Source organism: Anastrepha obliqua, chromosome 2, assembly GCF_027943255.1.
Source record: "Anastrepha obliqua isolate idAnaObli1 chromosome 2, idAnaObli1_1.0, whole genome shotgun sequence".
In the NCBI taxonomy this organism is placed as follows: domain Eukaryota; kingdom Metazoa; phylum Arthropoda; class Insecta; order Diptera; family Tephritidae; genus Anastrepha; species Anastrepha obliqua.
Window position 1 is genome coordinate 118,777,970 of NC_072893.1, and position 23,941 is coordinate 118,801,910.

A 23,941-nucleotide genomic window follows, 5' to 3' on the forward strand; every position below is an offset into this window, starting at 1 on the left:
TGTGCATTCCCTTACCATTTAAAGGACAATTCGCCTTCCATACATAGTCACATATGTGTGTATGCACGTAACATTCATATACATTTTAAAAGCTTTCTCCATATTTTTGTTGTTTTTTTTTCACCTTTTTATTGTTTTTGGTTTGGTATGCGACTGATATATGCGCGTGTTAATTGCATCACAGACACTCTGCTCCTTTACCATTTGTAAATGTGTTTATCGCAGCATTCATGTGTGTGTATGTATGTACGTGCCGCAAATATTTATTACCGTTACAAATTGTAACTAAATGAAAATTTTCATTACGTATTTGTTTTTAGTTTATTTGTTGTGTGAGTGCGTGCTGGAGAGTTTTTTCTTTATAAGTTGTTGGTATTTTCAAGCGAAGCACCTAAAAGTAGGCCAAGCCAACATTTTAAAGTTGCTCGCTCTTTAAAAGCTGGTTTACAAGTGGAAAAGTCGTAGTTATATTAAAAATGAATGGCACTCAAAGGTCGCATAACGATAATGCAGATAGATCTGTGGCTGATTTCAAGCTCGCCAGGTAGTAAATGAGGGCAAGCGTTGGTGTGGGGAATCGAGTAAACAACCAATAACACGAAGTATGAACGGCTATGATTTGGCTTATCCAACCAAACCGTCTGCGTTTGACAATTAGCTCGATGGGAAGTTCAATGGTCGATTCCAATAGGTCCGATTTGGAAAGGAGGAGCGGCTACCAGATCCTTAAGAAATCGAATCTAATTAACAAGAAATGTTAAACGACAATATTTGAATCCTCAGCTTATGAAACTCGTACAGGTTTCATGACGTCAAATGAAGTGGAGGAACTGGGAAGATTAGAGAGGAAAATTTTAAGAAAAATATGTGGACTTTTTGTCGCTTTCAAAGCTGCGTTCGACAGCATGAAAAGGAGTGCCTATATGTCGCGATGTCTGAGTTGGTATCCCCGCAAAACGAGTACGGCTATGCAAGATAGCGCTGCTCAATACCAGCAGCACCATCAGAATTGGGAAGGACATCTCCGAGCCGTTTGATACCAAGTGAGGTTTCAGGCAAGTTGACTCGCTGTCGTGTGACTTCCTTAACCTGATGTTGGAGAGGATCGCACGAACCGCAGAAACTTGTGTCTGAGCACAATATTTTATAAGAGCGTACAATTGTTGGCGTATGCCGATGATATTGACAACATCGGCCTTAACAACCGCGCTGTTAGTTCTGCCTTCTCCAAACTGGATAAAGAGGCGAAGCGAATGGGTTTGGTGGTGAACGAGGGCAAAACGAAGTACCTCCTGTCTTCAAACAAACAGTCGGCGCACTCGCGTACCGGCACCCACGTCACTGTAGACAGTTATAATTTCGAGGTTGTAAAGGACTTCGTATATTTAGGAACCAGCATTAACACCGATAACAATGTCAGCCTTGAAATTCAACGTAGAATCTCTCTTGCCAACAAGTGCTACTTTGGACCAAGTAGGCAACTGACGTTGAAAATATCCGATGAGGCGTCCATTGGAGTGTTTAAGAGAATTGCGGAAGATTTTTGGACGTTTGTACGTTGGTAACGGCGAGTATCGCCGGCGATGGAACACTGAGATGTATGACTTCGTTGGCTGGAAACCGGTTGACTCCGAAGGAAAACAAACGGCTCTGAAAGTATTCGATTCTGTACCATCTGGTGGTAGCAGAGAAAGAGGAAGGCCTCTTTAGCGTTGAAAAGATCAGTTGGAGAAGGACTTGGCTTCACTTTGCGTTTCCAACTGGCGGCGGTTAGCAAGAGAAAGAAGCACCTGGCGGGCTTTGTTAAACTGCCAATCAAAAAGAAGGAGAAGATTTTATATAAATAAATAAATTTCTAATATTCCTCAAAAATATATATTCCGAATTATAAAGAACGCCCCTAACGCATATATAGTCATTTTACACAATTTTCACAAGAGGTAATTTTGCGCCAGTGAATGTCAGCTTCAAAGTAGAAAGCATCGTTGCATTCACCCATTTGACATGTGCCAAAATGGCGTACGAACATTTTTCATGCACTTTTGAGCAAATTAGATTTCCTAATTAAATTTTCAACCAAAAAAGAAGCAACAAAAATGTGCACGTCCGTTGGCGAGAAAAGTGCAAGAAAAATAATGGAAAAAGCTGAAGCTGAATTTGTTGGGATGAAAGCAGGATTAAAGCATAAAAGCTGAAATCACAGGCACTTTGCGACAAGTCTTGCTGCTGTGAGTGTAGTGACAATTGTATGCGTGTGTGTGTGTGTGCGTGTGTTTGTGGTATTAATATTCTTGCACTACAGTGCATTTATGACCGTTATTCTTTCATTTATGGCTATGCGTGTGTGTGCATTAGAATGCCTCGTTGCCGCCACTGAGTGGCAACGTTAAGCTGTATTGCCATTTTGACAGCTTTGACGCTAGCGCAGTTAGCTGCATACAATCACATGCCAACTTATTGTGCTACACACATACTTACATATACTCACATGTACATAGCACATATTTGCATGCGCCAACCAACACACACCCGAGCGCATATTTTAGACATCTCGCAGCAGTGGCAGCGTTTATTTGCTTGCCTTTTGGTTGGTTGCCTGGTTGGTTGGTTGGCTGGCTGAGTGGCCGTTAATACCAGCTCGCTTCAGCTAACATGTATGCGTATGCCTGCATGAATATGTGCTTGTGTGTGCGTATTTTTGCGGCTTTCATGTGTGTGCGTGTGTGTGTGTGGGTGAATTTTAGTACCGCTTGCTCTGCAAAACATCCCACACATCCATTTATGCACTCATACATTTACGCTTCCCTGAGCTGCTTAAAGTAATTAACTAGGAAAATTTTAATTGCTAATATGTGGCGGTGTATGCTCATGCATACATGTGAGCGATTGTATGTGTGTGTGCATGTGCTTGTGCTCGGCTGTATGAGCTTTCCTTCATCAGCTCGTTAGCTGGCTTGCGGTTTTGCTCTGTTTGCTCGGCGGCGTTGAGCTGTGTGACCTCAGCGTTATAATTTTCAGTGCGTACATACATACACACATATGCTGGATTACGTATGTGAATATATACACATATGTTTATATGTACATATGAATCGAAACACCTTTGCCGCTGTACTCATGCCCTGCTCTTCCACAGACCTTTTTGTACCCATAAAAATATAATAATAATAAAAACACCAAAAAAATAAAAAAAATATGTCGCTGCAAATTTTCATACATACGATTGTGTGGGCCTTCACATTCAACTTCATAATTATGTATGTATACGTTGTTGTGCCCATATCAGCACATACGTGTGTGTATGTGGGTATGCCATGTAAATTAACTCGTTTTATTTAAAATTGTTAATTAGAGGAATATACATTTTAATTCACACACTCGGGCATGCCTTTTACAACTACAATAAATGCGTACTTTTTCCCCCTATCTGCGCCTTTATGTATGCATTTCACACTTTTTCACATGCAACCATTCGCATCAGTGTTGTATGTTTATGTGCACGCCATGCAACTCTGCATTTGTTTGATAATTTTAATTAGAGGAAATAAATATAAATATAATGCAGCTTTGTAAGTAGTTGAATATGTGAAAAAGTATTTGAAGGAGATTGAAATTACGCCATTGAAGTGTTGACAAAGTGAAAGCGTAGTGTTGATATTGTTTTTATTGCCTGCCCTGCTACGAAATGAAAGTCCACAATAGATATTTGAATATAGAATGAAATAAAAATATAATGCAATGAAATTAATTAAAATTAAATAACTTTATGTAACACATGGGCTTTTGTGCTCTAAATTAGTTTTATTAATCAACCTAATCTCCAGTAAGAACAACGCAATCATACTAGCGCCGCTCTAACATTTCGGTGCCATTTTTGTAGATCGATTTACCTTTTGCCTCGAAGTTGACCTCAGTTACAGCGAAAACCTCTTCAGTCGAACAAAATTTCTTAGCGGCGAGTATTTTTTTTAGGTCTGCGAACATCCAGTAGTCGCTGAGAACCTGGCGAATGCGATGGATGTGTGAGCGATTCGAAGTTCAGTTCATGAAATTTTGCCATTTTATTGATTGACTTGTGACATGGTGCATAGGCTTAAAAAAAAAACACAATTTTTTCTTTCCCATATACAGACGTTTCTGTCCAATTTTGGCCTTCAAATGCTCCAAAAACGCTATATAATATTTACTGTTGATGGTATTTCCCTTCTCAAGAAATGGTCGATGAATATTATGCCACGCACATCCCGTAATACCGAGACCATAACCTTTTCAGCCGATTATTGTGCTTTCGGGTGCTTTGGATGAAGTTCACCAGTTACTGACCACCCATATGATGAGATGTTTTGATTCTGCAGTGAAGTGATGGTTCCATGTTTCATCCGTTTCCACATATCGATGCAAAAATTCCGGTTTATTACGTTTAAGTATGGCCAAAAACTACTCAGATTCATCAACACGTGCTTGTTTTTGGCCCAGTGAACAAATGCAGCACCCACTTGAACAGAGCTTTCTCATAGTCAAACGCTCATGCAATATAAAGCCATTCTTTTGATATCTTTATGATCTTAGCTAACTCACTCAACTTCACCTTTCGATCATTCAAGACGATTTTGTGGATTTTTTTGATGTTTTTTTAATGTCTGTCAGTTGAATGCGCGAAGTTTGAATGCTGAAAAAATTGACTATCTAAATTTAGTTTTTGATAATTTGAGCATTGACTTAATATGTTTTACAGAGACATGGTTTAAAGACTATATTGATAATAATGTATATTCCCTGTGCGACTAAACTATTATTAGATGTGATAGGACTACGAAGACTCGAGGACGTGGCATTGCTTTATATTTTAAAAATAATTTTAAATGGGAAGAGATCTGTAGATCAGATCATTTTCAAGAAGTCGAATACATTTTTGTTGAATTTTATGATAACAATACCAAATGTCTTGTTGCATGCATTTACAACCCTAGCAATAGAAATGACCTCTCAGTGATATTTGATAAATTAGCGCAATTCCACATCTCCTATGAACATATTATTGTGTGTGGTGATTTAAATGTAGACCTTCTTTGTGATAATTTTTCTTCCAGGAGTTTGATAGATAGTTTCCAATCATTAGGAATTTCCTTAATCAATGAATATGCTACTCGCTTTGCACCCCACTGCAAACCAAGTCTTTTGGATGTATTTTGCGTCAGTGACAGAGATTACGTCAGTCATATTGATCAGCTTCCTATGGCTAGAGTTTCCGACCACGAGTTGATATTCTTATCTTACAACATCCAGTTCAACAGATACAATCAAGTAAAGGAGATATTCTTTAGAGACTTTAAGCTTATTCAGCACGATCTCTTAAATAAGGAGGCTGCCGAGCTTAACTGGAATATGTGTCGGTTATTCACAACAGTGGATGAAAAACTGCAACATTTCAATGCTTTAGTCAGCTATCTATTTGATAGGTTTGTTCCGTTGCGTAAAGTTAAAGTCCACGGAAATAGGAAACCATGGTTTACGCGTGAGATATTGTATTTAATGAGAGAGCGTAGTAAAGCATATAAGAAATGGAAAAATGATATTATAGAAACACTCACTTGTGGCAAAAATATCGTGTAGCAAGAAATAAAGTAACTGCCATCACTAGAGATGCCAAAAGGGCATATCTACAATGGAAGCTCAATGATAGTTTACCTCCGAAAGTCCTATGGAAAAATCTTAAAACCTTAGGTGTCTCAGGGGAGAATAAGCCCGTGAGCAGTTTGGACCCAGAAATCTTAAATACTCACTTTCTAGCATCTAACACGGCTCCACTCGACATACCTGTAAAAGTTCCTCTACGAGGGCATGTTGATGACGGTGAGTTTGAATTTGTGTCTGCAACAGAGATGGATTTGATACAGTTTGTACATTCTGTCAAATCTAATGCTATAGGGACCGACGGCATTTGTCTTAAATTTCTTAAAATTATTCTACCAGTTGTAATACCATCACTTACGCACATAATTAACTTTTCAATCACCTCATCTACATTTCCATATCTTTGGAAGATAGCAAATATAATACCTGTGCCAAAAATAAAATGCTCTACCGCGCCTCAGCACTTCAGACCAATAAGCATTTTACCTGCCCTATCGAAAGTATTTGAAAAATTTTTGGCGCGACAAATTACCTGCTACTTGGGCAAGAATAATCTGCTGAGTAATTTCCAGTCGGGTTTCAGAGGTCTGCATAGTTGCTCCACTGCTATGCCTAAAATTTTTGAAGACGTTCGCTCTGCTTATGATAAAAACTACCTAACAGTGCTAGTATTACCCGATTTTTCAAAAGCATTTGATACTATTGATCACAGCATTTTACTCCAAAAATTGTGCTATCACTATAAGTTTGGAGCATTTTCTCTGCAACTAATAAAAAGTTACCTTTCGAATCGGCTACAACAAGTTAAGTGTGGTGATAACTACTCAAGTCTAAAACCAATTACGTCAGGTGTGCCGTAGGGCTCTATTTTAGGTCCAATTTTATTTTGCATTTTCATTAATGGCATTGTTGAGTGTTGCCAAAATTCGTCGATTCATCTCTATGCTGATGACACCCAGATCTACTTGTCAAGGCTAATAGGTCTTATTGAAGATTTGATAGCAAGGCTTAATGAAGACCTCACTCGTATTTCTAACTGGTCCAAATCTAACAACTTGAAATTAAATGAGTCAAAGACGAAGGCGATTGCTATTTCTCATTCAAAGTATGACCTTAGCTCTTTGCCGCCAATATTACTTAATGAAGTAAATATTAACTTTGATGACATAGTAACTAACCTGGGTTTCAGAATAAATTCAAGATTATCATGCGTTGACCATGTAAACTTTGTTGTAAACAAGGTATATAATATTCTTAGAAAGCTATATTGTACTGCCTACTTACTGCCACGGCAAACTAAATTAAAACTTGTTAGATCACTCATTGTTCCTCATGTATCATACGCTGAATTAGTATATTGCAGGCTTGATAATAATTCGAAACATAAATTGCAAATCGCTTTAAATAATGCAGCGCATTTCGTGTTTGAAAAAAGGAAATATGACCATATATCTATCTACTCAAAACAGATTATCGATCATAACCTCGACTCGTATCTCAAAATACGCTCTCTTTTGTTCCTGCATAAATTAATATACACACAAAAACCATTGTACGAGTACCTGTATAAAAATATTAAATAATGCCAGTGCACCCGAACATTGAATCTAATTGTTCCGACTTACACTTACTTGGAATCAGAACGCATGTTCTTTGTTAGTGCCATAAAACTATGGAATTCTATACCAACTACAATAAAGCTTATAAAACAAGCAAGGTGTTTTAAAACTGCAGTTTCTAACTACTTCTAACCTTTAATCCCCCTTTCCTTCTCCCATTCCCACCATCTTTCTCTTCTTCTCACTTACTACTCTAAGTTTTAGTCTATAAGTTTAATAGTTAAAATATTATAGTTTTAAATCTAAGTAGCATTTCTATGTATACCATCCTCGTATTCTAGAATTATAAGAAGATGTACTACCACAAGACTCTGTCTTACTAATATATGTACAAAACAAATCAAATAAATTGAAATTGAAAATAACAAAAGGCCCAATAACTCACGAACTAATGAATAGAATATCATGAAATTTTAACAGCTACTTTCTTAAGGTTAGTACTAACTGGAAAGAAGAGGTGAATGCAATATATATATATATATATAATTGTCGCGTACACCCTTTTTGGGTGTTTGGCCCAGCTCCTCCTCCTATTTGTGGTTGTTTCACAAATGGAGGGGCCTACAGTTTCAAGCCGACTCCGAACGACAGATATTTTTTGTGAGGAGCTTTTTCATGGCAGAAATACACTCGGAGGTTTACCATTGCCTGCCGAGGGGCGACCGCTATTAGAAAAATGTTTTTCTTAATTTTGGTGTTTCACCTAGATTCGAACCAACGTTCTCTCTGTGAATTCCAAATGGTAAGCACGCACCAACCCATTCGGCTATGGCGGCCGCCTTATCGAACCGCAAAACTTATTGAACAACATAATATGTGAAGTTTCATTTCAATCTGTCAATTCATTTTACGCTTACAAGCCATTTAGTATTTATTTTATTTAGCCACACTATTTTCTACAATGGAGAAAATGAAGTATCGCGCAGTGATTGAATTTTTATTTTTGGAATGCAAGCCAAAAAAACAGAAAAGGAAGGAAAAGCAAAGGAAATTTATGGACGAATGTAGTGAAAGTGTATAAGCGCTTAGGTTAGTTTAGGTTTAGCAGCCATATTGCACATAGGGCCAGAGATACCACTTAGACCACGAAACGGGTCCATTGTAAGCCGCAGGCCCATCCAGATTGAACCATCCTGAGCTTTGGGCAAAGCGTAAATTGTTGTTGATACCTAAAGTCTATAGATGATCCATATTCATTAAGAAGTAGGCTCTTAAATATCGGTTCCTGCTTTTGGCTAGAGCCGGGCGTTGAATTGTTTCCAACTCCTCCTCATTCCTACAGCTACGACAGATTTCATGCATGTAGATGCCTAATCTCCTTGAGTGATTTCCTATTTCAGAATGTCCTGTGAAGACCCCTACTAAGATCCTAATTTGAAGACTACACAATTTATAATATTCTTGGAGGGCCCCCTAAGGCCCTAATTTGAAGTCCACTCAATTTTATAGTATTCTTGGATTTCAAAGGTATTGGCCCTAATGCATCTTTGATTTATAGAATTGATTAATGCGTCCATAACAAGAAGCTTACACGTCGCGAGAGACACCCCCATAAAATTATTTATATCCTTCTCTTGCAAGTTGGTCAGCCCTACAGTTTCCTGGTATAACTCTGTGACCTGGAACCCAGCATAAGATTATACGATACTGTTTAGCCATCTCATTACGAGATATTTGCAATACATCCAGAGCCAGTAGCGCAGCTTGGCTGCCTGGTAGAATGCAGATATCTTTTGATGATATTCTGTTTATCTCAAACCATCTTAAGGCTTCATGAATATCCTTTATTTCCGCTTGAAAAACACTGCAGTGATCTGGTAGTTTAAGGGATTCACTGTTAAGAAGCTCTTCGCAATATAACCCTCATCCTATACCGGCATCCATTCTAGATCCGTCCATGTAGATCATAACGAGTGTGTTGGTTGATGAAAGGGATTTTCTCTGAGAAAACAGAGAATGGGAGGGTGATAATTACAATCACTGGATATATCCGTAAAGGAGTCTATGATGGTTGAATTTCCATGCGTGACAGTCTTCTATTGTCAGCTCGCTCTGAGCCTAAAAGCGGAACAGGCCACAGTATTTGCAGAAGAGAGGGCAAGAGCTTTCCGCCAGCAATTAAAAATAAATTCGGAGGTTTGACACCGCCTGCCGAGGGGCACATTCCACACTTTTTTCCGAAGTCGAGCCTAACCGAATGGTAATCACGTACAAGCCCGACCTAGAGGGACCATCAACTTGGAACACTACATCCATAGGTAAATTAAGCGCTCTCATAGATCAGATGACTTAGAGATTGGATGCAGATCACTTACGCCGTGATGTCTACGAGTACTACGTGGAGTAGTGGCACTTCTCGATAACAAACATTCTGGGTATCGAGCACTTCTGAAGGATTCATTTGGTTTAGCAATTTATATCATCTCCTAGCTCATAGTTTTAGCATATTTAACCACCCTTTTACCTCACCAAAAGCCAGTATTATTCAGCCTTGCTAGTGTGTCCGATTTTTCTTATGATGGGCAAATTTACAGAAAACATTCGATACCAAAGGACATTTGCTAGAGCTTGAGCCACCTCCCGGTCATGCCAGTATGCATCTCTTCAGCTACACTGACGAGATCCACGACAAAACAGACTACAACTACTGCATTCACCGAGATACCATCTTCTTAAACTTCCGATCCCCTAATGCCATTGTCGGAGTCCAACCACCACCTATTGCAGACGAAGAGCTTCAGCTGCCTCGGAGACCCACATAACTTTAACTCAATTACTTTTTAGATATTGCATTTGGTTAAAGTCTTACTTATTCAGAATCGACCCCGATATACCCATCAAATGTCCAGCATGTGAAAGCACACCTCACGGCACTAACCAACTATTCACTTGCCCCATGAAGCTTACTCACCTAGCGCCCCTCTCCCTATAAAGCCAACCTGTCGAAGCAGCATATTTTCTGGGCCTACCTTTAGATGAGTTAGACGAAGATACTCGGTTACCTACACCGCACTGGCAGGGTTTAGTAAACTGCTAAAACAACAACAACGAGGTATCCAATGCGCGTAGGAGGCATGATCAGGGCTAATGAAAGGGGAAGCTTCGGGGGGCCACTTTGACATACACATTCCCCACAAAGTCTGCGTTCACCCTACAATAACTTTTTAGTGAATGAAACACACAACCAGATTTTATAATTTTTATAAATTTGTATATATTTATATGTTTATTATATGTTTAAGTTTCAAAAACAAAAATAAATTTCAAGATTCCTCATATAAGTTTTTATATAACGGTGAATAATGTCTGCAACAAGTAAATAAAGCGACCATAAAGTCTGCGTTCAGTCTTAAAGTCTAATACAAAAATATGATATGCTATATGCAAAAATTAAATCGAATATTTAGTTGGATATCCACGTTGCTTCAGGACTTCTCTCAGCCTATTTGGCATTGAAATTACTAGTTTCGCTGTTTCCTCTGCTGTTATCTTCCTCCATTCTGCCTGCATGACACTCCGCAAAACCTCTTTACTAGTAATCACTTGCTGACGAATTCTTTATTCCAATTGATCCCACAGATACTCGATGGGGTTAAGATCTGGGGACTGTGGTGGTGTTTTAAGCTGGTTTGGGGCGTTGTACAAGAGCCAATGCTTAACGATCTCGGCAGTGTGCTTCGGGTCGTTACCTTGTTGAAACCAAAATATTCTTGATAAGCCGAGATTTTTTGCACTTTGCTTTAAATTCCGTTTAAGTATGTTCAAGTAGCTCCATTTATCCATCGTCGAATCAATAAATTCTAACTGACCCACCCCATTTGCCGCCATGAAGCCCCAAACCATAACCCCGCCACCTCCGTGCTTAACCGTGCCAACAAGATTTTGTTTTTCAAGAGAAGTTCCAGGTTTTCGCGAAACAATTTGACGGCCTTTAATTCCGAATATACAAAATTTACTTTCGTCTGAAAATATTACTTTTTTCCAGAACTCGGAAGGCTTATTTATGTACTCATTAGCAAACTGAATGCGTTTACGTATGTTCACAAGAGAAATGAAGGGCTTTCTTCGGGCGACTCTACCACGGTATCCAGCTTGAACTTTTCTGGCAGTTTCAGCGCAAATACTTTTTCAAATGTTTGATTTATGTTTTCAACTAATTTTGAGGATGTAATCCGGGGGTTAACATATGCCAAGTTGATTATAGAACGCTGTTCCCGGGTCGATAATTTTTTCGGTCGCCCTGACCTGGGCTTAGATGTAAAAATTCCAGTTTGCCGAAAATTTGTTACAACTCGCTGAAAGAGGAATACGTTCTCCCAATAGATTTTCCAATATTTCGGAAACTTTTTCCGTCTTTCCACATTTTTATAATTATTTTCCTCTCAGAAACGCTTATTTCTTCTCCCTTTCCTTCCATGTTCTTTAATTATCTCCAGTTATAAATAAAATGTTCAACTAAGCTTTGTTAACAGTCAGTCGAAGTAATGCGCAATAAAAAATTAATATAAACAAGGAAAAATATCTTAAAATTAACGGTATCATTAAAATAAACAGGCTGAACGCAGACTTTTTGGTGCCACATTTACATGCTGCTGAAATTATTTTCCCGTTATCTAAAAAGTGAAGAAGTAAAGATTTAAATTTAATCATAATATTCTATTTTGTTTTTAATAAATTTAAGAAGGCTATTCGGGTGAACGCAGACTTTGTGGGGCATGTGTATACAATTCAAAAGCCTCTCGAAGTTCGCAGCGGTTGTTAAAGGCGTTTGTTCTTTATGTTAGAAGAGGTCTCATGTTATCAGCGGCTATCTATTCGTCTTACTTGTGGAGCTCATAAATTCTTCTTAGGCTTGTAACTTATGGATGTACTCCACGTTTTTCGAGCCACATATATAAAAACATGAATTTAAACCCGCGAGGTACACAAATGCCACAGAAATGTGAAAATCCACCTGCTATGGCAGCATGCACATCGGCTTCGGAGATGCAGAATTTGTGTTTATATGTAAAAAGTTTTACAACTGAAGCCCTCTCTTCCATTTGGCACAAAAGGAATTGATGATGATGATGGACTCGGCCTCACGGGTTCTCATAATGCTTTTTCACCAACAGATAACTATCAGAGGCGAATATTAACTGAATCATCATCACATAGTCGATACGTGAATTCAATTAGGCCAATATTGTTAGAGTTTTCAATTCCCTCTATTTCCTGCTTCTCTTTCTTTTCTATTATCTATCTCGTGTAGAGCAATGTGCCCTTGCTTATTCTGGGGCCGCCAACCTATCTCGGCTTATAGTAAATAGAAGGTAAATTGGCCACATTCTTGCGTCCTCACTTCCACGTTTGTGATCTCCATGTGACTTCTGCACAAAGTGGTCCGTCTAACCTAATTTTAATATAGCAAAGCTTATATCCTATGAAGTAACTCTCTGAAAAACCTGTTTGCACAATTCAAATGAGATCCCATTTCCTATGAAGGGAAGAGAAATTTACAGCCATGTCTATAGCAGCAGAGGTCAAAAGGAGTCAGACTACAGCAAGAAATTTAAAAAAATAATGACTACAACAAAGTATGCACTACTCGTACTCATCCACAAGCGCTCTTCACGCATGGGAACGTAATTCGATACGCAAAAGAATGCACTTACAACAGTTGCAACATCTTGAACGCTGTGAGCCAAGACCCACACACAGGCGTATTTTCAGCTGAAGTACAGACATTTACTTTGCCTTTTTTCTGTATATTTTTTTTGCATTTCTTTTTTTGTATATCAAATTACAAATAAAACAAAACCAAGAAAGTTGTTGAAGATGCGCTTGTGCAGTCAAAGTGCCGTTGTGATTTGCTTTTTCCGCGTTGCTGCGCCTATTCTCGTATGTGGGAATGCGTGTGTGCATGTGCGTACTCTTAAACGGCACTTCAGCGGTTCGAAGATACCTACTAAATAGCATTTGTGGCAAATTACTAAATACACGCATGGACGTAGTACTTTTAGAATCCTTTTTTTTTGTTTTTGCTAGACAGAGTTGCATTTAGGCCAAGTGTCATTGCGAAATTTTCAAGCATGCTTTGATATAACGGCATCTTTATACGCTTATTTTTCCCACTTGTGTGTAGGTATGTATTTTTGACATCGCTGATCGATTGCAGCTTGTAAAGTGGGCATTAATTGTCGACGCACAATCGTTAAATGCCGATTTGACAACTGCATTGACGGCACGAGTACACTCGACACGACTCTCTGGCAATGTTTTCCCTATGCAAAGTCCTCTACATCTGCTTTGCTTATTTTTTGTCATCTTTGTTGTGTGGCAACAAAGTAGCGGTTTTCTGAGAATTTTCCAGTATTGCGCTGTATTTCATTACACTCAAAAATAAATAAATAAAACTTATTAAGTTTCAAGGAATGGTTTAAGGGGCTACTTAGAATCGTTTCGCTTTTATAGGTAGATTTGGTGGTGCAAGTTAAATAAATTTCAAAGGAGGTTAGATTAGGTTAACCGGGCTGGCATTAGGCCAGTCATAGACTGCCCCTACTGACTGATGGTCCTTAGGGATACCAGGTGGAGACTGATACCAAAATAACTTGTGTAAAAAAATAGTATTATAGAACTCTTGCCTGAGTGACATTAACGCGATGAGATATGAAGATCGCTGAACTCGCTCTGATTACTAAAAATTGGGTATGAGTGCATTTGAGTACCGTCCTCACAATACGAAGGGTGCCTTTTATATTTCGGGACTAGAGAACAAAAACAAATTTTAATCATCGAAAATCACTTTATTGTTTTTCAAAATATTCTCCATGAAGATCTATACACTTTTGCATGCGTCTGAACCAATTGTCGAAGCACTTTTGCCACTCTGAATGAGGTACCTCCAAAACATGCATTCTGAATGCCGCAACCGCTTCTTCAGGTGTCGCAAAACGCTGACCTCTCAGTGCGTTTTTTACGTACGGGAATAAAAAGAAGTCATTCGGTGCCAAGTCAGGACTATACGGCGGATGACCCATTAATTCGATGTTTTGGGTGCTCAAAAATGCAGTTGTTTAAGCCGATGTGTGAGAGCTCGCATTGTCCTGGTGAAGAGTGATCCGTTTCGGCGATTGGTTTTCCTAATTTCTTGGAAGACAAATGGTTGTGTACCACTCAGAATTTACTGTTCCGCGTTGTTCTAGTGGTACGGTTGCGACATGTCCAGTTTTTCCGAAAAAACAGGCGACCAGCTTGGAAGGGCTTCGTGCGCGAACAACTTTTGTTGGATTTGGCTCACCCATACAGTCTCTTGAAACACCCATACAGTCGACTGCTGTTTACTTTCGGGCTCATACGCGTAAATTCATGATTCATCACCTGTCCCGATATCATAGACGTGTTTCGAAGCCCCGCGATCGTATTTTTTGAGCATTTCTTCGACCAATCGACACGAGCCCTTTTTTGAGCGATTGACAAATTGTGTGGGATCCAACGCGAACAAATTTTTTTGACAGTCAAATGTTTATGCAATATTGAATGCATGCTGGTCCCACTAATGCCTAAGATTGTCTCAATCTCACGATAGGTGCAATATCAGTTCGCGCACAACATCAATGGTTTTCGGAACAACAACTGATTTTGGACGACCTTCACGAAATTCGTCTTGGAGTGAACTACGACTACGATTGAATTCACCATACCATCGATAAACACTGGTCCTTGATGGAGCTTCATCGCCAAAAAATGAATTAAGTTCATCCATGCAATGTTGCTGAGTTAGTCCCCGTCGAAAGTTGTAAAAAATAATCGCACGAAAATTTTCACGATTTAATTCCATTTTGAGACCGAGATGAATCTTTTAAATTACTGTAAACAACACAAATAGCGCTGGTATTTCAAAACGTTCTGAGTACGTAAAAGCCAAAAATGTCAAACTTTGCGATACAGCTGTCAGTTGCCAGATTGCAACACCAGGGTTGCCAAATCCCGAAATATAATAGATCAGGTTAGGATGGCTATTCCACACTTAAACCTCATAAGACTACCAGTCTGTTGGGGTGCACGAGAGAAGCTATAAGAGTAAGGAGTGGGGAAAAAAGGAAAAAAGGAAAAAAATGTAGCGATTTTTTTACCATAACCCTTGAAGGCTGCAAGAAACCCTTGAAAACAAGATGTTTCTTTGTTTTGATCTTAGTCTCGCAAAAGCAGGATAACTGAGGAGAGTACGCTGAGATGATTACTCCTCAACGTTCGCTAATCAGTTGTCACAGTGAGTTTTTGTTTTTGTCGAGACAGACTAGCAAGTACAGCACTCAGATACAATTAAGTCCATTGTACTGCACTCGGGATCCCCTTTTTAATTTTTTTTAAATCTACTCGACCTCTAAAGAAATCAGAGTAGATCTTGTGATGCCAAGGAGCCAAGGCGATCGCTTCTTCATACATCAGTGCCAAAGACGTTAAGCCTGATTTAAGCGAAGGCCGGGCAGACGCACAGAAAGTGGACCGCCGCCTCATTCTCCTCTCCATATGCTGGGCAGAGTGCATTGCCTGAGATGCCCACCTTTTCTATGTGCTTTGCCCATAGAAAGTGGCCCGTCATCAGTCCAACTAGCTGTCTACAGTCCCTTCTGCTTAATGACAGGAAGATCTGCGACTGTCGGCCGGGCATCATCAACATAACATCAGTTTTGTCCATCTGCAACCTCTCTCAGCCTGCTAAGCTCACTTGTGGGTTGGAGTAACCCGTTTGCTAACCGTGGCTTTGATGGCTGTTACAAAGGGAGTGGCAGAACGAGCTCCGGGCCCAACTTTCTTGGCCTAAGAGCCCATTCTGGCTAAAAAGTCAGAGATCTCGTTATCCACGATGCACACGGGTCCCGGAATCCATATTAACATCAGGATATTATGTTATGGTTTGGAAGCCGCATCGCACATAGAGACAACGATGCCACTTAGACCACGAAATGGGTCCGTTGTGGGTCCCACTATATTATGTTATAGTGGGTACTTAAAGTGAGACTAGCCAGCAGCCACCAGTTAAGCTCTACAGGGATCTCGAAAGTTGCAGCTTTTGTTTGTTCGGAGGAGGTTAAATCGAAAATGTTAGAAACATCATCAGAGGTGCCGTCACACCAGTGGTATGTAGGGCATACTGCCACTAACCCTATAACATTCCTCCTCTCTCGGCTGATTCCACACTGGGACTGCTAAAAGCATTTCATCAAGGTGGAGCCGTGTTTATGCTTTTTATAGACACCAGGTACCTGGGTCCATGTCCCGCTCTTAATTGCGTATTGGAATTATACGTTAACTATAGCCTCCATTGGTTTGTGACCAATGGGGCATCGGAAAATTCCAATGTCGTTACTCGATATCGACTTGTCGTCTGTTTGCTTTCGCCTTGAGGCTTTACATCACACGTTCGTGCTTGTCGTCTGTTCGTAAATACAATCACCCCCCGCTTCTTTGAGCGACGCATCTGTTAGATGTTCTAGATCAGTCGCATTCACTTTGCGCTCCCATTCTAAGTTTCGGAGTTTTATGACTATACTTGCTGCAAACTGTTTTACTCCTTCCCATTTCTCTTTCGAGTTCAGCATTTGCGTTACAAGGTTATCTGGTATGGGGACGACGCCGAGGACATTTGCGAGCTTGAAAAGCTCTTCATAAAATCTGGCGCAGTGAAAACAACACGTGTTATGCACTCTCATCTTCGCGGTGGCACACAGCCATCATATCCGCTGAGAATTTGGATTAAATAGTCATCTGTTTCGCCGTGTTTTCTGCTTATCCATTCATCTAGTTTGAGGATCCATTTAAACTTCCACCGACCTTTGGAGTGATCCCATCTATTTTACTACTTTGCTATCGTACGTTCGCGCTCGGCTATCTTATCTTCAGGTATCGCTTTGTGTTCACGTGCGTGATACGATCGGTTGAGTTCCTCTGCTGCAAGTGCTCTGAAAGTTACAGCTTGAATAGTCTGATAAACTAATACACCTGACACTGAACTACTTCAAATCCAGGTGCAGGAGGATCTTGCAAATATTACGAGGCTAGTGTCTTTTGACACTATAGCTCTTTGAGAGCATGTGGGCCCTTCATACATCTCGATCGCTTGCGACTTTTTTTCCCAAGTTTATTGATGTCCTCCTCTAGTTCGTCGACCGATCTTGTACTAAAGGACAATTAGAACTTTCATGTTGCAGTTAAGGTTTTTAAGCATCAGGCCTTCACGACCTAATGTGAAGTACGAGAATCAATTGCGATTGGTGTGAGACATGCATACTAGACCTATCTTTAGGTCGAACTTATTTTCTACTTTGGGGTTTACGAGTTACTTACTTGTCTTAGAGAAAGGGGAAATGTGCATATATCCCAGTTCGGTTGTTAAAACAGGAATTCAGTTGATCTCTTTTAAATCATTACCCAGACCATCAAATTTTGCTTTCTCTTTCTAGGACCTCTAACCAGCAAAGATTTCACCATCGATGGCCTAAATGGTTTTGGTAGTAAGAAAAAGAAGAAGAAACGTCGTCATAGTCGTACGATTTTTACATCGTACCAGTTGGAAAAACTCGAAGAGGCCTTCAAAGAAGCACACTATCCGGATGTGTATGCACGTGAAATGCTCTCGCTAAAGACCGAGCTACCTGAGGATCGGATACAGGTGAGTGCAAAAAAATTTAAAATACGTATTTTAAGGAGGGCGTGAGTTATAAAGCCAAATACCAGAAGTAATTTATGTGTATTTTTTTACAAAATGAATCGTGGGTAAAAGTGCAGCTCTAAAATATACTAAGTTCCGGCATTGGACACATTTAAGCGTGCAGAGAATAAAAGCTTACTGTGAAACGACTGAAATGAAAAGAAAATGCAGTAAAAATTGAGTGCAATAAAAAGTTAAATGAATTGAAGAGCTCTGCTCTTCAATGAGTATAAAGAAAGATAGAACCAAAGTACATAGAACCAGTTTAGAGAAGATGTAGCGAATACTCCAATTTGCCTCTCGAAAGCATGAATGTGGTTTGCACTTCGACTTGATGGTCTTTTGGCCCTCTACTCATCAGAATACCTCATACAAACCCAATTCCCTTAATAAATCTAAGATATACGAGTAACTGGGTTGCGTTGAGCGTGTGTGCCTTTCTTACGGCCACATTTGGCCGAGATCTCTCGACCTTCTTCGTTACTTTCAAAGAGAAGGTGTGCTGGCGTCTCTGGCGACTGGTTGCGGAAACGATGGGAGTCAGTAGACCATATCCAAAATCTGCGCAGATGGCTACGCAATCTGTAGTGACCTGTGAGAATGTCCGTGAGTATTCTCAGAACTCTTATGAGTACTGCTATACCAACATACCAGCATACCAGTGTGCACGACTTGTAGCCTCACAGCTACACCTACGTACTAAACACCTCTCCACTATCTACCACTCTCCCCGCGGAACTGTCCAAAAAGGAATTACCTCACGGTGTTTTGGAGGTATTATGAGTTATCTGAACCTCCTTTGATTATGCCTCACCGACGTAGCCCCTTAGTTTGATGCCATCTCGCGTCTCTTAGCTGTGTATTTGTTAGTTTCTCCTTGATGGTGTGTTTTCAAAGAAGGGCTCAGATCCTATTTTTCCTATTTTTAATGAGGCGGCAGCCTTCCTAGTCAACGCATCCGTGACTGCGCCTGTCGTATCCCCATAGTTTGGGGCAAGCTCGGGTCTCTTAGCTCTTTATTTGTTAGCTTCTCCTTCTGTGTTGTCCCATAGCAAAAAAGGGCTCGTGCCCTATTAATAAGATAGGCCGCAGCCTCTCTAGCCAATGCGTTTGCGACTTCGCTTGTCGTATCCCCTTAGTTTGGTGCCAGCTCACGTCTCTTAACCTTAGCTCTTTCGATTCTAAGCTTCTTCTTGATGGTGTCTTATCTCATAGCAAGAAGGGGCTCGGGCGCTATTAATAACGTGGCCGCAGCCTCTCTACCCAATGCTTCCGATACTTCGTTACCAGATATGCCTCTATGTCCGGGGATCCATATGAGTCGGTTGCAATTTTGCATTCCTAGCAAGAGTTTGCCGTCTTTGTAACAACTTTCGCACTAAGAACCAGCGGTGATGTTTAATCCCACTAATCGGGCAGTTCTCCGCTAGAATTTGGTCTGCTTTTTCTTACGCCAGCCATAATGTTTGAAGCTGCTGCCGTCCTCTGTGTTTTTAATCTCTTTTTTTTTTGGTAGTTCCTTTTAAGGGGAAGTTTCTTTTAAGGGTGGTAGTTCCTTCCAAGCCTAGCAGGCGATCGAGTTATAGGCCTTTTTGCAGGAACACATTTTGAAAATGTAAAATTTGCTTGAATTCAGACTCCCAATCATGTAAACTCCCACCATGCATTTTTTCAAGACTACTAGAGTTTGAGCGTCTGCAACTGTAGCTCGCTCAGCACATGACACAATGACGATTTTGAGGAACATTTGGCCAGTCCGTTTGTATTCTCTATTGGATTGAAGGACTTTCATTGTTCAGCGGGATCGCCCTCATCTGATGGCCTCAGCGTGCTTTCTGTGTGGGTTACTTAAGAGGGTTGGTCTTCGTATACAAGCCGCCGACCTATCAGGTCCTCAAATATAATATTCGTCAAGATATAATATTCGTCAAGGTGATGCAAAATAAGTGCCGAAAATTATATCAACTCTGTGGGCGGTCGTATTTTATATATGATTTTAGAAAAATGAAAAAGGATATTTATTGTTTCAAACAGAAATATGCCGTTGGAGAAAATATTATATTTTTAAAATTGTTTACTCCACTTTGTTTATTACGCTCTGTCTAAAGCGAATTTCGGCTTTATTTGCTGAGCTTTTTTGTTTTTTTTTTCTAATAAAATAATTTTTAATTTTTATTTCGTTGACTACTCTGGTATGTGCGGAACAAAAATACCAAAAGCTGGTAATTCAATACTTTTCTTTAAATGGGAAAAAATCCAACTTACGGGGATATTAATTTGCTTCACGAACAAAGCAATCCTTTGCTCACAGCCAAGTTACATATACGAGTACTTGAGCTGACAAATACATATGTATACACATATGCATATACACATACATACATATACACATATACACACATATATCTACATTTAAAATGCGAGCTTCCTTCGTATAAGAAATTAATAAATAAATACGCGCCGTAAAAAAAATTGTGCTCAGGTATGAATTTATTTCTTTGCGCTCGCGCATCCTTTTGTTTATACTTCGGCCTCAACTCAAGCTATTTACTTGTGCTTGTATTCTTGAACAAACAATTTCACACTTCCCTTCTTAATTTTTATTTTATTTATTTTTTATTTATGTATATACTCAAAAGCACTGTTTAATGCTGCTTCACGCCTTTGTGCCTGTCAGTAGCCGATTGAGTTGATTTTGAAGCCTTGCTTGTTTGGATTTTTCTACGCTGACCTTTCACACCTCTTTCACATCCTGTTGCCATTGCAAAAGTGCAAGCATATTTGTTTTTGAAAATGCTTTTACATATACACATACACATACATATATATAACCTTTCTTTATTTTATATTTATCCTAATTTTTTCGACTGCCCCTTGGCTGCATACTCATTTACACACCCCAATTTAGTTGAATATTTGCATTTGTTGTGATCTTACGTTCCTGCATTGGTTCCCGTGTTCGGTCAAATAAAAGTGTGTGGCCTAGTGAAATTTTTTTGAAGATGGAAATGTGTTTGTAAATACTTGTGGTGCGTTGACTTGTGAGTGATAAAGAAAATCTGTTTCAAAAATGCTTTAAAAAAGAGTTGTAATAATAACAGTGCAACAAATTTCGATTTTTTGAGCGGAGCAGAAAAGTGAGCATAAAATTCTAAAAGCACATCATGAGTACATCATTTTTGTAGAACAAAGTTATTGTCCAGCATGTCTGGGGTTTGTTTTACGATGGGTCAAAGTTTCCAAATTTTGATGATAGAAATCTTTAAATTACTTGTAAAAAGTGTTGTAAATTAATTTATGAGAGAAAAATGTTTGTCAATACCCTGCAGTAGAATTTCACGAGGATTATTTTTGTGGAATATTTTAACACTCTAGCTACACTTCTAAGGGGTCAATTCGACCCTTTTCTCAAGAAAAGTACAAAAAATCATTTTAAAAGGGAATGAGAATAAAATGGGTAGGCGAAAGAGCATTTGAGAAACGAAATATTCAACAAAAATATTTATTAGAAACTTTTAGAGCAAGTTGCGGAAGACACAAAAACCGTTAATCACCTCCTCATCTATACTAATATTATAAAGAGGAAAACTTTGTTTGTTTGTTTGTTACAAATAGGCTCAAAAACTACTCGACCGATTTTAAAAATTCTTTCACCATTCGAAAGCTACATTATCCACGAGTAACATGGATTATATTTTATTTTGGAAATAGGGCTCGAGATATAGGTCAAAACGTGGACCCGGGTAACCTTCGGACGTGTATGTACAATATGGGTATCAAATGAAAGCTGTTGGTGAATGCTTTAGTTCAGAGTATTTTTCATGCCGCTCCGTGACTGGGGTCCCGAGGTAGAGACCAAAACGTGGACCCTAGAATGAGTTTGTACAATATGAACATCAAATTGAAGCTGTTGGTGAATGCTTTAGTACAGAGTATTTTTCATGCCACTCCGTGACTGGGGTCTCGAGATATAGGTCAAAACGTGGACCCGGGTAACCTTTGGTTGTGTATGTACAATATGGGTATGAAATGAAAGCTGTTGGTGAATGCTTTAGTTCAGCGTATTTCCTTCCGCTCCGTGACTAGGGTCTCGAGATAGAGACCAAAACGTGGACCCTAGAATGTGTTTGTACAATATGGGTATCAAATGAAAGCTGTTGATAAGTGCTTTAATACGGGGTAATTTTCATACCTATTGATGACTAGGGTCTCGAAATATATGCCAAAACGTCGACCCGCCGCGTCTTTGCACCGAATTAAACCAAACTTACGCACATTGTTAAGTAAGTATTGAAACTGGGTTTCGTAAAGTTTGGTTGTAATTCGGAGCACTGGCAACGGGTACAGCGTTCTTTTGAACCAGCCATAATGTCGCTTACTTTTTTAACGCTTGGGGCGGAACTGAACTGTCAAATTGACAGTGTGAGTTACAATGTGTCAATATTTCTTTCTGATTTGGATGCCATAAAGAGAAGACGTAAGGGCAAAGTGTTAAAATTTGAATAACTTCTTACGAAATTTGAGAATTTAATGTGAAAATATAAATGGATAATGGTTAAAAAAGCTCCAATGCTTAATAAAACATATAAATTGAAACGAAAAATTCATGGATGATCATATGCGTTGATTTGAAATTTAAAAACAATCTTCTTTTTTCCTGATTTTCAATTTATATTTTATATTTACTCAAAAACAAAAAGAAAAACAAAAAATATTGTTTATGCCAAAGCGCTTGAATAAAGAATAAAGAAATAAATAATATGAAAATCATATATTTTCTGTTCTAAACCATATCTATTCTATTTTAGTGTGCCCAGGGAAGGGGGCCGGGTTTGCTAGTATACAATATTTAGATACAAAAATGGCTTAAATTAGGCAGAGAGTAGTCACCAACCTGAAAAGGATCAGATAAGAATTGGCTAAAGCTTCTGAGTTCAATATGAGGATTGCCTTTTATATTAGTTTGCGCCCAGTAATGATAATGCAGCGATTTCAGAATAAGTTCGAGTCCTTTTCTCCAATACTTCTGACACTTTTCCTTTTTTAACGAGTACAGGTATCGAATATATGGCGGTATCGAAATAACACTAGCCGTTGATACTTGTAATACCTCCACCAAGCTCTATACTCTCACCATAAGGTGTAGCCTGTGAAGGCTTTCAACTTCCTTATTCTCAGTTTAAAAGGTAATTTGTCATCTCTCTGCCCAGCCTTTTTCAGAAAGTACTAAGTTAGCATGGAACCAATGAGCATCGTGGAAAGTGTTCATAACATTTTTAATCAACCAAATACAGTTCTATATCTCACGGTTTATGCGTTGCTCAAGTCATATTACACCGCGATTTAAAGGCATGTTACGGTTTAAGCAGAATTCTTTACCAGTTTTGAGCATAGAGAGGATAGTTATGAGTTACAGAATATAATTAAAAAAAAAGGTAAATTCGATACATCCTTCAATACCACTGCGACCAAGGAGAAAGGTCGTAGCAGGCGGACAAGAAATGTGTGCTCTTTATGGTGCTAATGCAGCATCGAATGCGCATCACAGCGGTCGTTTTCATGAATCTGTCAATAAGGTAATCAATTGTATAGTCGCCATTGCTGTCTACAATCTCTTCCCATCTCTCGACCAATTTGTTGATGCCGTTCCGCCAAAAATCGCCTGAAGTTGTTGAGCCTGTTTTTAAGGACCTCTTTGTTATCGAAGGTAACGCCCTTCATTGTTGTTTTACAGGGTAATCGGTCGGTGCAAGGTCCGGAGAATTTAGTTGAAGGACCTCCCATTCGAGCTCTTGGAGTGCGGCTGTGATCACTGGCGTTGTCGCGAAGGCGTATGGTTTGACCATATCGATCAGATCTTTTCAGGCCTATAGCCTCATTCACGCGGTGTAGCTGGGCAATGTAGAGCTCCTTGGTGACTGTGGCATTCTGTTCAAGCAGTTCCTAGTACACTATGCCCTCACAGTCCCACGAAACACGTATCCTGAACTTC

At 39.4% G+C, this 23,941-nt stretch overlaps 1 protein-coding gene across 1 annotated transcript in view; it reads left to right on the forward strand.

Moving 5' to 3' along the window:
- LOC129238387 (visual system homeobox 1-like) overlaps positions 1 to 17,955 on the forward strand; it is a 63,788-nt gene extending 45,833 nt beyond the window's left edge. The window contains exon 2 of the mRNA XM_054873412.1: positions 17,702 to 17,955. Coding sequence (XP_054729387.1) covers positions 17,702 to 17,955 — 254 coding nt within the window. The remainder of the gene's footprint in view (positions 1 to 17,701) is intronic.
- Positions 17,956 to 23,941: the final 5,986 nt, after the last annotated feature.